At 44.1% G+C, this 16,930-nt stretch overlaps 1 protein-coding gene across 1 annotated transcript in view; it reads right to left on the bottom strand.

The window, feature by feature from the left end:
- Positions 1 to 16,930, bottom strand: part of STK17A (serine/threonine kinase 17a) — a 235,803-nt gene that overhangs the window by 92,891 nt on the left and 125,982 nt on the right. Inside the window, exon 3 of the mRNA XM_069216006.1 lies at positions 3,363 to 3,507. Within this exon, the coding sequence (XP_069072107.1) occupies positions 3,363 to 3,507 (145 nt within the window). The remainder of the gene's footprint in view (positions 1 to 3,362; positions 3,508 to 16,930) is intronic.

The raw sequence follows: 16,930 nt of genomic DNA, 5'->3' as shown, positions 1-16,930 counted from the left end.
TTGCTGAGGTTGTGGGTTAAAGGTAAAATCATGCATAGAGTGTCCAGAAAGGGTGTTGCTTCATCAGCACTTGCGAATGGCGTAGGTGAACTAAGAGGTCACTTTGGAACATTTGCAATGTGTGGTCATGTCCATTTGTATTACATATGTGGTATTTTTATGGTGGAAAGGAAGCCAACAAATAGCAGCCACAAGACAGGGTCAAAAACGTAAACGAGTGTCAGGATAGGTGGTTCACCTGTGTAATAATAATTTTATTGTTATGGAAAAGGTTTCCTGCCTTGTTTTTTTTTTTATTTTGTTTTTTTACCTCTTCTTATTCTGCGGTCTGATTTAGTCCTGGCTGCCGGTGTGCCAAGAAACAGAGATTGGAAGTATGTCTGCAAAATAAGTGGGAGTGCGGTTAGTGATGGCTTTGTAAATCATACAGCTGGTTCTGAAGATGATGCAAGCCAGCAAAGGGATCTAATGGAGGTCCATCAGGATTGTGGTGATGTGATTGCATCTCTTCAGGCCCTGGATGAGACGCTTTCTGGCATGTCGGATGCTTTAAAGGGATGCACTTCGGATTCTTGGAGGCCAACCAGCAAGGTGTTACCACCATTCAGATGCAAGATATCAATTTCCTCAGTCCCTCTGGAGCGGATGACCGTGTTTTGCTTTCTTAGGTGTAGAGGTGGACTTTAGACTGAATGAAAGCACCTTGTACTGAAATTAAGATTTTCTGCTACAAACCTCGGGAATTTCCGATGGCTTTTTGAAAACGAGATGTGAAAAAGAGTGTCCTGAAAGTTGACAGCAAACACCAGGTCTCTAGGATGAACTGGAAGGTGTTATTTGGTGTTGGGCACACATCCATATATTTTTTACTTGTAAAACCATTTGGAGTATTTCAGTCCAGAATGGGTCTGATATTGTGACCTTACTTTTGGATGAGAACATACCCGAATTACATTCCCTCGTCTTTGTGCTTACAAGGCACTGATTCCTTCTTCAGAAAATGTTAGTTCTTCACATAAGCTCTCGATGGAACGCTGGTGCCTTCCTTCACGAAATTGCAGGTAGAGGCATCTTGAAAGTCAACTCAGTCATTAAGCACAATATTCAGCACTGCGCTGCCTTGTTGATGGCGTTCTACTGTTCAAGACTATTTGTATTACCTTACCCCAACAGAATGAAGCAAGAGGAGGGAAAGTAGGCACATTCATAGCCCTTCTGGTTTACAGTCTTTGCTTAGGAGCCAAACAGTTGTTGGCCTAACTTGTTTCAGGAAAGTCCCCTTTGCTGGTGCATCCGTCTTTTATGCAGCTGCTGGTATTTCCAGAGAAGGGTTTGAAGCATTTGTTGGAATTGTTGATGCCCCTTTTCTCAGAGGTTTCACCAAGATTGAAAATGACTTTCACTTCCCCAGATCTACAGATTTCTAAGTCTCAGCCTCTGATTTGATAATTTGCATCTCTGTAATCTTATGACATACGAAAGCGCCCGCCTAGAGAAGGAAGTGTTACTTGGGATCATAGTTCTTTACAATGGCTATTTTCTCCTAATCTATAAACAGTATAACATTCTTGAGCATGTGCAGCATCTCTGAAAACACCTTTCCTCTGTGAAAAAGCATTACAGAAAACAATTCCTGTCTACAACAGACATGATTTTCTAACACTGATTTTTAATTTTATAATATTAAACCAATTCAGCCAAATGAGAAGAGAGTATATTTCATTGAAAAGAAAGTATTTACCCTCTTTCAAGGAAAACAAAGACAAAAAGGTAGTTTTTAATACAAACTACAAACGCAGTGTCAAAGTGTTATTCCAGCTGTAACAATTATCACCCACTGTAGCAGCTAAACCGCTTCTGTCATCTCTGTACATTAGATTGTATTTTTCAGAGGACAACTGCAGGACAAGGGATTGGATGTCAGCAAACCCAATCTCAGATGAGAGAAGACGAAAGATTTGGTGGATGCAGCAGCAATAGGAGGCATAAGTGTCAAATAAAACAGACTTTTTAGTGTGGCCCAGCGCATCACAGCTATTTAATGGCTACTGGCAATATTTCTTCCAAGGGTTTCATTAGCCTTGCTTTCTTGCAGTTAGCGAGTGTAGACTATAAGATAACACTGAAAATGGGAAGAGGAACAAAGCCTTTCCTACTCTTACAGCTGCTGCCAACAGGGCCGTGACGCAACCCTCCTCTGCCAGTTGCATGAAGCATGGCAGAGAATGTTGAGGAGACTTAAACAGGGCTCATAAGTGAACCCCAGCAACGAGGGAACCACATCGGGAGGTTTGGCAATTTTGGAAAGAGGGCGACAGCATAGTCACCATACACGTCTCTGGAGACAGACTTTGTGACTCTCACATTTTGCTTTGCCTTGCGTACCACTCATGTTGAAAACAAACAAGCAAAATGCTAAGAGTAATGAGTGTGCCTGTTGTGTGGCCCGATCCAAACTGAGACTCACATTTGTAAGCGCAGGGGATTGGGGTGGGGTGAGGGAGGGAGGGGGGACTAACCAATTGCCGGTATATTATTATGTAAAGATGCCAGACCCAACAGTATAAAGTTACAATTATGATGCTAATTCCAGTAAACGCTGGGCAGCGAGACAGAGTTAGCAGTTTACAACAAGCATTTACAATGCAACGGGTCTCGCGTTTGCTCATGTTAGAGCTGATCGCGTTGTAAACTCCTAACCCGACTTTTCACCTATTGGGCAAAAGTGCATTTGTGTACACAACCCGAAAAAGTGAAATTAACTATGTAAAGCGCTCGACTTCTGCCAAGCGAGATCGCGCTCGTAAATTAGAGAAAAAGAAGTCCACGAGCCCAATGGAAAACAGCGAGCCTTGCATGTTTTCTGTACTTGGTCGCTGCGCTCGAGGAGGGTTAGCCACCGTAAAAGGCATGACGTATGCTTGCCTTCGACTAATGAAAGCAAGCAGATTTTATTAGGCAAGCCCACGAACCAATAAAAAACACGTGAAGTTGACAGGGCTCCGAGCCCTTTTCTAAATACAGAAGCGTCTCGCTGCGATACCCATGCGCGAGCGCATGCAACGCGGGCTCGACCCTAAAAAGGGGGAAGTGGGCCAGCGTATAAACTGTACAGGCCATGCACTGTTTTTTTTTTTTTCACACAGCTTGTAGCGTTCAAGTCTTAACATACCATGACAGATGGATCCACAAGAGATTAGAAGTGTTAGAAGGCAACATCACAGATTTATGTTAAAGATCTTCCTGCCCATAACCAGATCTTTACAATTACATTTACCTAGTAAATTTAGTGCACATGCAAATGCGTATGATAAGGAAAAGGACAGCAAAGGCACATGTGCCACGAGGAAATAATTTCTTACCTTTAAATCTAGGTGAACGACATTATTTTTATGCAAAAAGGAAATTCCTTCCAAGATCTGACTCAGGAGTCTTTGAACATCTTTTTCCTTAAAGGCCTCTTCTCTTTCGGCAATACACTGGTCGAAGATTTCACCTCCAACCGCACTATTGGAAAAAAAAAAACGTAGTGTGTTAGCAATGAACATGCAAGTGAAGTGGAATATTTGCTAGAAAATATCACATAGCTTCTAGGTTTGTTTATTTGACTGCATTCACAAAAACATAACAATTAGTATTGCTCTGGTATCATGTACGTCTTTTAAAATAAAAGCTTATGGTATCAAGTTGGTATAACACTTCTACACATTTTAGCATCTCAAATACAAAAAAATATAGCAGTTGGCAAAGCCAATAGGTCTCGCTTTTTGGCTTATCCAGTGCTTCTTTTATGTGCCTGTCAGGATGGCAAAAAAAAAATAAAAAAAGGGGTTTTCACTGGGGATGGAAAAGAAATAAAGCCAAGTGGGAAGCGAAGGACGAGCATGGCTTGAACTGGGGGAGAGCAGCACACAAGGGTGCCTGGGGAGGAAAACACATGCACACCTGTGATGAAAAAACATTAAGTTACTTGATATGGAACTGTGCAAAGATGGAAACCATCGAATCAGAAGCATGGTGCAGATATACTCCAGGGAAGAGAAAGGAAAGTAATGAAATAAAATTCAATAACTTCTGTAAGAGAGACCTAAAAAGGGGTATTATTTGTTCCCTTAACCTAATCAACAATAATATTTAGCTTCATTGTCAATTCATATCAGCTTACCAATACACAGACAGCAAGCTACATTTATTTTTCTATTAAGAGACTACAGATCATCTAGGTATTGTGTATGAAACCAACATTATTTAACAGCACTGAGGAACGCAGTTTTTTCCTTCTCCATTCGGCAAGACACCGTTTATAGCATAGATGAGCACACAAAGTGGTCTCAAAAACAAGAGTGCACGATTTTTCATTGACCTTCAAGTACAAATCTAAATCCATCCACCACTAGTGTTAACGGAATTCGATAGGTCAAAAAGTTCTAACATGTCGTCAGATTTCTTAGCGATTACTTTGCGACTGACAATGCTTTAGTGCTGCACAGCTTTTATAGAGTACCAAAAATGAACTCTGGAATTTTTCAGTAGGATATTTATGCCAAAGTTGGTATCATTTAATGTACATAGGTGAACGAAAGCTTTGCTAGATGAGTATCTTCTCCAAATATCACCTAAACTGGTGAAATGGCGAAAGGAATATGAAAAATAATGCTGTGGAGTTTAAACCTCCTGAGCCAAATCAGTTATTGCCTTTTGTTATGCTCTATAAGCCACTTCCTTCACCTGCAATTTTAATGAAGTGTCTCAGAGTTACACAGGACGCCTACAGAAGACAGTTCATATGGGGTATCAAAGGGTGCACAGGATGCTGGGGCGGGGTGGGAGGGAATTTTGAATTCTAACGACTTGTCAAATGCCCCAACGTCTTTGCTGCTTTGTTTTAAACATGCATCGAAATCAGGTGCCACGTAGGCTATTACACTGTATATAATGCTGCTCTCTGTAGTGACACAGAACAGTGATGGTCGAAGAAAATAAATATATTTGTAAAGACAGAGGTTCAGTTTATTACTCCCGCTCTCTCCTTTTCATGGACCTGAGTTTGTCACACTTTCTTTCTGGGACTGTTTGATCAGATGACAAATTCAATGAATTGCCAATCATTATATGTTCTTGCAAGCTCTATTTTTAGGATGGTTCTACAAGCTGTGTTATATTCTTTCCCTTCAGATTTATAGCTTCAAGTCTTGTGCTGCTGAAATTAACAGTAGTAAATTGATAGCAAATTTGTGCACACAAGATCATGAAAGACACTTGGTTCCAGGCACTATAGACTGCTTTCTTTTTGTTTAGATGATGTTTTAATGTTTCTTTAAAATGTATTTCTATTAACAGTTTTCCCAGGCAATACATGGCGCTTGCATTTGAGAAGGCTCCAAAGATATGAAGGGCGTGTCACTTTACGATCTGTTCAAAAATTATCATTAAAAAAAAACAATAACAATCAAAAGTAATAGAAAATGTTGTTTTAGGCAGTAAAACACTGTAAAAAGATGTCTTGGTGACACAAAAAATACAAGTGTATCATCATTCCCGATTACATTCATTAAGTTGCGTACAATATGAAAAAGAGTGCTTGCTTCTGGTCCAGTACCACCCAACCATTCTTATCAACAGCATTACATTGCCCACTAACTTCTCCCATGGTGATGATTTAGTGATAAACGTTTTCAGGTGTTCTTCTGGTTTCCTATGGGAGGGATCCTCTTTACATGTATAGATGTCCAACCTCTTGCACTGAGATATTTCAAGGGCTGCTGGTGTTGTCTCGGTTACCTAATTTTAGAAGAAACTTGTTCAATTCTGCTATGTGTGGAAGACCCGCACCCCTACTTTGATGTTTCAGCAAGCCGTACCCTCGGTCTCTGCTCACCTGGGCCTGTATTATATATAAGACACAGACTGGGATTAGTGCACCCTATTTGGATGAATGTGCAGTCCCCACGGCACCCTCAACCTTGACCTGCCCTGGGTGCAGTGCATTCAGTGAAATGCGGAGAGACTGCTTCAAGCGCCTTCATGTTTCTCTGTAGAGGCGGCAACCTGCCAGCACTTTAAAAAGGGGACAGAGGTCGACCTGCAGGCAAGTGCAATGATTGACTGCACTCACCTGCAAGGGGTGACTGGGGGCCTCATGGGACCTCCTTTGATCCGTCCAGTGGGCTGCCCTCAGAGGGCACACTGACAGTGCACCTCCTAAGGGAATGTCTCCTCTGTGCCCGTGTTGCAGGAGCAAAGGGAAAGCGGATCCTTCATATCAATGAAGCCACATCCCCTTGGAAATGCGGGGCTGACCTCTTACAATAGCTCTGGTGCTACGTGTGCCCTACCTCTATCACTATTACAGAAGAGGTTGTACAAGTATCTGCAGCCCCTTCTGTAATACGTGACCCAGCACTTTCACTATTACAGAAGTGGCCGCACAAGCATCTGCAGCCCCTTTTGTAATACCAACATACCCCAGGGGCGCATAAACTGGGCCCATTGTGCCTAAAGGGCACTTTGCATAATACGCCCCCTAGAGAATTTCTTAATTAAAGTCTGTTCCATGCCATAGCCAATGGTAGTTTGGCAAGAAGCAAGGCAAGACTGGTAAATCTACATGCTATTCTGTTTCACCTAGTGCTCACCCCTGACCCCAAAAAACACGTTTGGGCCACCATAGTGCTCGTCAATAGGCTTGTGATGGTGAGTAGGCCATTCCAGTAAAGTTACCAACAGGATCGGATCCAGAAAATATGCATGAGATCAGCATCTGTAGTCTGAGCATCCCAGACAGACTTCGGATACTGAAACGCACAATTAGGTAACCATGGGTTAAATATGTTCGGTGTGGCATATTTTACTGTATCAGTTTAAACTAGCATTACTTGAGACCAGTTACCAAAGTAGGTTGCCATTATCTGTCCACCAGTTCCTCATCTACATTATCGGTTGTGAGAAGGTAGCCTCTTTCTAGCCTTGTTACCCCCACTTTTGGCCTGTTTGTGAGTGTATGTCAGGGTGTTTGTCACTGTTTTCACTGTCTCACTGGGATCCTGATAGCCAGGCCTCAGTGCTCATAGTGAAAACACTATGTTTTCAGTATGTTTGTTATGTGTCACTGGGATCCTGCTGGTCAGGACCCCAGTGCTCATAGGTTTGTGGCCTATATGTATGTGTCACTGGGACCCTGTCACACAGGGCCCCAGTGCTCATAGGTGTGCATGTATATGTTCCCTGTGTGGTGCCTAACTGTCTCACTGAGGCTCTGCTAACCAGAACCTCAGTGGTTATGCTCTCTCATTACTTCCAAATTGTCACTGACAGGCTAGTGACCATTTTTACCAATTTACATTGGCTTACTGGAACACCCTTATAATTCCCTAGTATATGGTACTGAGGTACCCAGGGTATTGGGGTTCCAGGAGATCCCTATGGGCTGCAGCATTTCTTTTGCCACCCATAGGGAGCTCTGACAATTCTTACACAGGCCTGCCACTGCAGCCTGAGTGAAATAACGTCCACGTTATTTCACAGCCATTTTACACTGCACTTAAGTAACTTATAAGTCACCTATATGTCTAACCTTTACCTGGTAAAGGTTAGGTGCAAAGTTACTTAGTGTGAGGGCACTCTGGCACTAGCCAAGGTGCCCCCACATTGTTCAGAGCCAATTCCCTGAACTTTGTGAGTGCGGGGACACCATTACACGCGTGCACTACATATAGGTCACTACCTATATGTAGCTTCACCATGGTAACTCCGAATATGGCCATGTAACATGTCTATGATCATGGAATTGCCCCCTCTATGCCATCCTGGCATTGTTGGTACAATTCCATGATCCCAGTGGTCTGTAGCACAGACCCTGGTACTGCCAGACTGCCCTTCCTGGGGTTTCACTGCAGCTGCTGCTGCTGCCAACCCCTCAGACAGGCAGCTGCCCTCCTGGGGTCCAGCCAGGCCTGGCCCAGGATGGCAGAACAAAGAACTTCCTCTGAGAGAGGGTGTGACACCCTCTCCCTTTGGAAAATGGTGTGAAGGCAGGGGAGGAGTAGCCTCCCCCAGCCTCTGGAAATGCTTTGTTGGGCACAGATGTGCCCAATTCTGCATAAGCCAGTCTACACCGGTTCAGGGACCCCTTAGCCCCTGCTCTGGCGCGAAACTGGACAAAGGAAAGGGGAGTGACCACTCCCCTGACCTGCACCTCCCCTGGGAGGTGTCCAGAGCTCCTCCAGTGTGCTCCAGACCTCTGCCATCTTGGAAACAGAGGTGCTGCTGGCACACTGGACTGCTCTGAGTGGCCAGTGCCACCAGGTGACGTCAGAGACTCCTTGTGATAGGCTCCTTCAGGTGTTAGTAGCCTTTCCTCTCTCCTAGGTAGCCAAACCCTCTTTTCTGGCTATTTAGGGTCTCTGTCTCTGGGGAAACTGCAGATAACGAATGCATGAGCTCAGCCGAGTTCCTCTGCATCTCCCTCTTCACCTTCTGATAAGGAATCGACCGCTGACCGCGCTGGAAGCCTGCAAACCTGCAACATAGTAGCAAAGACGACTACTGCAACTCTGTAACGCTGATCCTGCCGCCTTCTCGACTGTTTTCCTGCTTGTGCATGCTGTGGGGGTAGTCTGCCTCCTCTCTGCACCAGAAGCTCCGAAGAAATCTCCCGTGGGTCGACGGAATCTTCCCCCTGCAACCGCAGGCACCAAAAAGCTGCATCTCCGGTCCCTTGGGTCTCCTCTCAGCACGACGAGCGAGGTCCCTCGAATCCAGCGACACCGTCCAAGTGACCCCCACAGTCCAGTGACTCTTCAGCCCAAGTTTGGTGGAGGTAAGTCCTTGCCTCACCTCGCTGGGCTGCATTGCTGGGAACCGCGACTTTGCAAGCTTCTCCGGCCCCTGTGCACTTCCGGCGGAAATCCTGTGTGCACAGCCAAGCCTGAGTCCACGGCACTCTAACCTGCATTGCACGACTTTCTAAGTTGGTCTCCGGCGACGTGGGACTCCTTTGTGCAACTTCGGCGAGCACCGTTTCACGCATCCTCGTAGTGCCTGTTTCTGGCACTTCTCCGGGTGCTACCTGCTTCAGTGAGGGCTCTTTGTCTTGCTCGACGTCCCCTCTCTCTGCAGGTCCAATTTGCGACCTCCTGGTCCCTCCTGGGCCCCAGCAGCGTCCAAAAACGCCAAACGCACGATTTGCGTGTAGCAAGGATTGTTGGCGTCCATCCGGCGGGAAAACACTTCTGCACGACTCTCCAAGGCGTGGGGGATCCATCCTCCAAAGGGGAAGTCTCTAGCCCTTGTCGTTCCTGCAGTATTCACAGTTCTTCAGCCTAGTAAGAGCTTCTTTGCACCAACCGCTGGCATTTCTTGGGCATCTGCCCATCTCCGAGCTGCTTGTGACTTTTGGACTTGGTCCCCTTGTTCCACAGGTACCTTCAGACAGGAATCCATCGTTGTTGCATTGCTGATTTGTGTTTTCCTTGCATTCTCCCTCTAACACGACTATTTTGTCCTTAGGGGAACTTTGGTGCACTTTGCACTCACTTTTCAGGGTCTTGGGGAGGGTTATTTTTCTAACTCTCACTATTTTCTAATAGTCCCAGCGACCCTCTACAAGGTCACATAGGTTTGGGGTCCATTCGTGGTTCGCATTCCACTTCTGGAGTATATGGTTTGTGTTGCCCCTATCCCTATGTTTCCCCATTGCATCCTATTGTAACTATACATTGTTTGCACTGTTTTCTAAGACTATACTGCATATTTTTGCTATTGTGTATATATATCTTGTGTATATTTCCTATCCTCTCACTGAGGGTACACTCTAAGATACTTTGGCATATTGTCATAAAAATAAAGTACCTTTATTTTTAGTATAACTGTGTATTGTGTTTTCTTATGATATTGTGCATATGACACTAAGTGGTACTGTAGTAGCTTCACACGTCTCCTAGTTCAGCCTGAGCTGCTTTGCTAAGCTACCATTATCTATCAGCCTAAGCTGCTAGACACCCTATACACTAATAAGGGATAACTGGGCCTGGTGCAAGGTGCAAGTACCCCTTGGTACTCACTACAAGCCAGTCCAGCCTCCTACATCGGTCAACCCAAACCTCAATCTAGTAAGATCTTAGTTAGAAGTCATAATGCTACACGCAGGAATATCAAGCATTCCAGCCATTTACCTGCAACAGCAATGCAGTCAGCACTGTGCGAGTCTGCTGAACACACATAGAAATGTCAATAATCTTCTTAAATGTGTCTTTGAATACATTACACATTAGGAATTGTGCCATAGGAAACTGTAGTGATTGGGAATTCCGAAATGTGATTAACTTGTTACCAAACATCAGAACTCCCAGTTCAAGTACTCGTACTGGTGTCCAACTCTCCACCACAACCAGCTTGGGCAGTCTCAAAGGCAGGCAAAGTCCATGATGACGGGTCTGGTGCATAGGGCATCCTTTGTGCGACTGTGTGCTAGTGAGCTAAGCCAGCAATTTCTAGTCATCAGTGCAGGTAAGTCATTTTATAACCTTTGCAGAGCAAACAGCTATGTCAGTGCTCCGGTAGCATTCAACATATTTTGCATACAGAATGTTTCTAGTCAACCGGTCACTCACTGCGTGTGAATGGATAAATAACATAATTCAGAATCTGGGACACTTAATCCACCTTCAGTGTCAGGAAGCTGCAGTATATGTCTTGTTTCTACGTCCTTTTTAGATAAGGTTTGCTAGTGTGCCATTGACCTTGCTAAAACAGATGTGGGTAGGCACAGTGGACGGACATCAAAGAAGTACAGAAAGCAATAAAGGATTATCATTTAGAAAAGGGCCAGCCTACCCACAGATGCCAGTTTGAGTTTTGCAAATCTGGGCGATACAAGGATTTCTGTCATGGCCCTGGCCAGATTACCCACTATAAGGTCTGCCTCTGAGTGACAGACTTGGACACCCAGCTAACAAAAAGTCGCTTATTCCCAGTCAAAAAGAATGCTATCTGTGGGTGTGAAGGGAAATAAGTAAGATACAGATTTGTTCACTTTTAAACCAGAGACTTAAAGGGTTCTGGTACTAATAACTGCTGACCTAGGTTATTTCACACCCCCCCCCCCCCAAAAACAAAGTCCCTGTAATTGAGAAGCACATTGTCCGCATAAAGGGAGATTATGCGAGTGTAGGCCCTGTCGTGATAGTCCTCGACCTTTCATCTGAATTCTGTGTTCCATGGCCAGGGAAAACTGAAGAGGTGCAAATGTGCTTAGAGAAATGGGCCATGACTGATATTATCCATGCAGTTCTAACCCCAGATATCTGCTGAGAGTAGAACAGTCTAATACATCTCAATATCTGTACCCGGAAGCCATATCCACTGCGAACACCCAGTTCAGGCTCTAGGGAGACCACCTCTGTTGGTGTTTTATATGGCAAATATTCCCTGAGAATATGTATGAGATTTCATATTTGCCACTGTGTCTGGACAGTTTGAAGCCTGATTTAGTTCCATGAACAGGATGGTCAGATACACTGAATGGAGAGTAAAACTCGGCAGGGACACTATCACATTTTGGTGTTTTACCAATAGCCAGGTCTCTTACAGCCCACTGTAGTTGTGAGCGTAGCACTGGGCTTCTCTGCATGAAGAGAAGAGAACTTATGCCAAGTCCAGAATGCTCACATATCTCTGAAGGTGTGTTCTCTAGTGGGTACGAGGGGCAATTTAGAGTAGAGCACATCTCCTTCAGCGTTTTGACAACTGATCAATAGTGTTCCTAGGCGAAGTAATAGAGCAGTGGGTGCACTGTGTAAGAGCCAATCAAGTAAAAAAAATGGCCCGACTTGTCCCCTTCTTTGTGCTGCCTACCCATGTACTCTCTGTAATCAAACAGTGCAAGCCTGTCCACTCGCTCCTTTGCCATCGGTTTCCTCCTCCCAGCTCCACTTCTCACAACTCACCCTCCAGTTCATTCACCTTTATACTAAAAGTTTATGTAACCCCAGTGCTGTTGCCATGCATACACACCGTATGATTATTTTAAAGCATCCCACTGTATGAGCCTGTCACCCCGCCAACCCTGTGTTGTAAGTGCTCCCTGACATTCCCCAGAAAGGCAGCATCCTTTATTAAGTTTGACTGCAATAGCCAAGTAGGCATAGAAGACGTCTGCTGGCTTCCAGTCCGATATACTATTACTATACTATACTAATGCACAGGCTAGAGGTTCAGTATGGGATATTTCCCTTTGTAAGTGTTCAGATTGAACTACCACGTCTAGTTTAGTATGTAAGGAATCAGGGAAGAATAATATAAATATCCCCTCACAGCAGGTTACAGTAGCCACCATGTGTCAGCTAACCTCCAAGATTGGAACCATTTCATGACTGCCATGGACGCTGAAGCCTCATGTGCGTTTCTCATGACAACAACGTGTACACAATTGTCATTTCCTCCCAATGTTATTGAAGATGCACGTGCAGGACAATGCGTGCAAGGTGATGGATGCTTTTACACGTAACAGTGCAAGTTATCACCTGTCTAAAAATTGACGAAGACCACAAATTTACCCTTTTGTTGTGTACATATCTCAGAATTGCATACTTTCCTTCACCCATATCTAACACCGGGTATAGGTCAAGAACAACGTGTGGAAGAGTTATCTTTGCTTTGTTTTGTGCCCCTTGGGCTCCTCCAATTTGGACAAGCGAGTCTCCAGCAAGCATGCTACGCCTATTCCGCGCCCAACAAGCTATGGGTAAATATTATTCATGCAGTGACGGTTTCCAATCACAGATCTGAGATCTGTCAACCCCTGTTATACTAACAATTATGTGCATGCATTTTCACTACCACTTCAAGATGGTTGGCCAGTGCTACTGCCTTTAGACATTTGTACGACAAACAAGCATCGGAAAGCCAATAACAGTGGACGGCAAGAGGCCATATTTGTTGCATCCAGGCTCAAAAATGTAGAGTTTGCACATCCGGGACAAGGGTGGGTGGTGAAAACCGGTATACAGTCATCCACTGATAGGACCCAGTTTTCAGGGAGGAGCTGGGTATGAAGCAAAGAGAGAGCGAGAGAGCGAACATGTAAGGGGCAGCAGGAAGTGAAGCACTGAAAGTGAGACCAAGAGAGAGGGAGCAGTGAGGCGGCCGTGCACTACCATCCAGTACAAAAAATGAAATGTCATAGAAACCTACAAATGGAAATGACATCAGCAGTGGAAGGCCCCAAACTCATTCTATGAAAACACAATGGAACCAGAATTCTCTACATGGTGAGGAGAAAACCCACTGACTGACCAGCAAGAGCTGAAAAAGAACCCACTGACTGACCAGCAAGAGCTGAAAAGGACAAACAAGCCAGCCAATCACGAGCAATAGACAGGCTTATATATCCCACCCTAAGTGCATTTTTAAAGTACTGGTTGCAATGCTGTCTGCAACAGACCACTAAATCTGCACATCGCAAGATCACAAAAGGGCTGTTTTCAATGCTACCAGTCAATGTGGTAAGAAAAAAGGTTTAAAGGACTTGTGCATAAGAGTGAATCAAGAAACCTCAAAGACCCTTGAAGGATGGATGCTTGTTGTGGTTGCAAACTAAGCAATCCGTTAAAATAACAAAATATCCTTGGTTCCTAAGGAAAAAGATAACTTCTGAAATATTATGGAAGGCTATTTAAGCTGCAATGTAATGCTTGTGACAACAATGAAAAACTATCAGTCGTGTGTAGGACAGGACTCATCAAGGGATGCATGGAATAGGTTCAATTGTTTGTCAACAGTCCACTAACAGAGAGGACAAAATTTGTTTCTACTGCCTTCTTTTTGGGGGGCCTTGATGGCCATCAGCATAAAGACCATATTTTATACAAAAAAACAAAAGAGATCCATCTCATAGAGGGGCTAAAAACGTATTCATTGTACTAGCATTCAAAATAAATATTTTGCTAAAAGGCTCTGACATATCTACCTTCGGCAACTATGCTCTCTAACCTTTCTAATGACTTTCCCCTTCATCGGATAATGAATCCCATGCTTCTGAACTTTAGAAAAAAAAAAACTCAAATTCCTCTGCATGTCCCTTCGCATGCCTAGACCTGGCCATCTACCACTCTTAGATAATCCTCATGACGTCTGATCTGTCGTGTCTTAATATAAATGCTCTCTCCATATGTCAAGTGGCCAGCAGCTCTTCAGAGCTAGGAACAAAGGAGAAATCATCTGAACTCCGTGAAGGACAAGCTGAGCACAAAGAATATCAGTTTAAGCTCCAGCAGACTAATAAGGACCATATCTTAAACAACAGGCAGCAGCTCTGCAGACCAACAAATTCCTCAATCATCTTGAGATGCAACTATGGTCATTGTACTCTAGGAACAATCAAGTATTATGCAAAGCATGCAATGTAGAATATCTTAAATGTACAATCAGAAATACAGATTTGAAACTAGCAAATAAGCTACAAAGAGAAGCCTGACCCACTGATGTTGTCGTCCTGGTGTCAGAGTCACTTCCTCCATCAAACTCCTCACATATACCCATACCCTCTCCGATACTTCAATCCATGAACACTATATAAGAAGAAACACCTACACTCACATGGTATTACTCTCACATTTCTTACAAGGTTTTAATGTTTGAATGCATCCTCACTAAACAGAACCCCAAACCCTCTTACGTGGACTCTCTTTACCGCAAACACCATTCAGACACCCTTCACATCCTCTTACCAACAATCATCTGGAACTCCACAACACAATCATGAGCAAACATGCCTCTCAACAATTGCCTAAAGCTAGGCACTTGTGCTCCTCCTCCTGCTTTACACACACTCCATTCAACTTTAACAAGTGTAAAAAGGTACACTAACACAGTATCAGCTTCAACCCACGCTTCTCCTTTTTTTTATAACAGAAAAGGACAAAGCCAAAAATCTATTCAAGACAAAATCGGAATCAGCCACACTATAAGTGTTGCATCCACAAACAGGGTCGCTCTCCTTTTCTTTTTCCATTCCCACTTCCCCAAAAGCCGCACTAAAGCATTTATGCTTGTATGACAATGATCATGAATGCCAGGAGAGCAGAAATGGCAACACCTTTAATTCTACCTTTCTGCCAATAACATGACAAACTAATGCACAAAGGGAAATAAGCCAACTCAATAACCGTGACAGACTAACAAGGCCAACACACAATACCTACACCAAAACTAAGGGACACAACTTAAATTGTGATAAATGCACAGTCAATGAACATAAACAAATACAATATATTTGATCTACAGTTGGAGAGAAATCTGGGCATTTTAGTGATCACCGAAAGATGGATGGGAAAGAATACTAATACTTCATCAATTTATCCTACCTTGATGTCGCATCATCACCCACAACTGGAAAATGTAAGAGAAGTGGCAGACTGGCAATTATTTTCAAGAATTCATAATACTCTAAGTCGAAAAACATAGCCAGACATAGCCATACAAACTTGTGTCACTGTCACCTTCAACTTTCTCCTACTCTACAGACTATCAAACAATGAAGCCTTTACAGATGATCTTTTGGATACAGTATCAAAAATATAAACTAAATACTATTCTGGACATTGATCAAGAAGACCCAGAAAGATGGCTTCTGTTAGAAATTGGGTCTCTGGTTGGCAGTCAGTTTGAACTCTGTCCAACCAGGGACCCTCACTCTAGTCAGGACAAAGTGGATACACACTTAGATAACCCCTGCTCACCCCCTTGGTAGCTTGGCACAAGCAGTCAGGCTTATCTCAAAAGCAACGTGTAAAGTATTTGTACCAAAACACACACTAACAGTGAAAACACTACAAAATGGACACCACACCAGTTTAGACAAAAAGGCAATATTTATCTAAATCAAACAAGACCAAAACAACATAAATCCAACATACACAAGTCAAGTTATGAATTAAAAAATTTAAAAAACGGTCTTACTCCCTAGAAAACAATGGAAACGTTTTTAGACAAAGTACCTGGTTTCTGTCAAAAATAAAGCTGCACGGGCGAGCGTACGTCGGAAAAGTCAGTGATGCGTCGATTCCTTATTCGCAAGTGAGCCTGTGCATCGGTTCTTCTCCTGTCAGGTAGGCGATGCGTTGTTTTTCTCTCCCGCGAGAGCGTGATGCATCAATTTCCAGACGGGGTATCTCAGATCTGAGCAGGTTCACAATGATTTTAACGCCAAGCAATGATGCGTGTGAAATCTGCGCTGCAAGGGGTTCCTTCATTTTTACCGCCGCGATGCAGTTGGTGCATCGAAAGTTTCCTTGCACGCATCCTGTGCGTGGATTTCAGTCCTTTTTCTACCAGCTTCACCTTTCAAGGGCCCAGGGACTGGATAGACCACCACTTGGCAGGGCAGGAGCCTCAGCAGAGAATCCAAGTGCTGGCAGAGGAAGTCTTGGATGGCCTTGAGACTTCAAAACAGAAGGCAATCTCAATCCAAGCCCTTGGAGATTCTTCACAAGCAGGCATATACCCCAATAATCCAGTCTTTGTCCTCTTTCAGGCAGAAGCAGCAACTGCATACCAATGCAGCAAATCACAGGCACAGGCAAAGGGGCAGAACTCCTCCTCCATCTCTTCAGCTCTTCTCCGTGGTAGAGGTTCCTCTTGGTTCCAGAAGTAATCTGAAAATCTGGGGTTTTGGGTCCACTACTTAAACCCCTTTCTGTCTTTGAAGTAGGCAAACTTCAAAGGAAAGTCTATGTTGCTCACAAGATCCTGCCTTGCCCAGGCTTTGCTCCAGACTCACACCAGGGGGTTGGAGACTGTATTGTGTGAGAGCAGGCACAGCCCATTCAGGCCTTTCAGGTGTAAGTGACCACTCCTCCCTCCACTCTAGCCCAGATGGCCCATCAGGATATGCAGGCTACACCACAGCTCCCTTTGTGTCACTGTCTAGATG

Source organism: Pleurodeles waltl, chromosome 2_1, assembly GCF_031143425.1.
Source record: "Pleurodeles waltl isolate 20211129_DDA chromosome 2_1, aPleWal1.hap1.20221129, whole genome shotgun sequence".
NCBI lineage: Eukaryota > Metazoa > Chordata > Amphibia > Caudata > Salamandridae > Pleurodeles > Pleurodeles waltl.
Note: the sequence above shows the minus strand (reverse complement) of the source record. Positions and strands in the feature narration are given on the sequence as shown.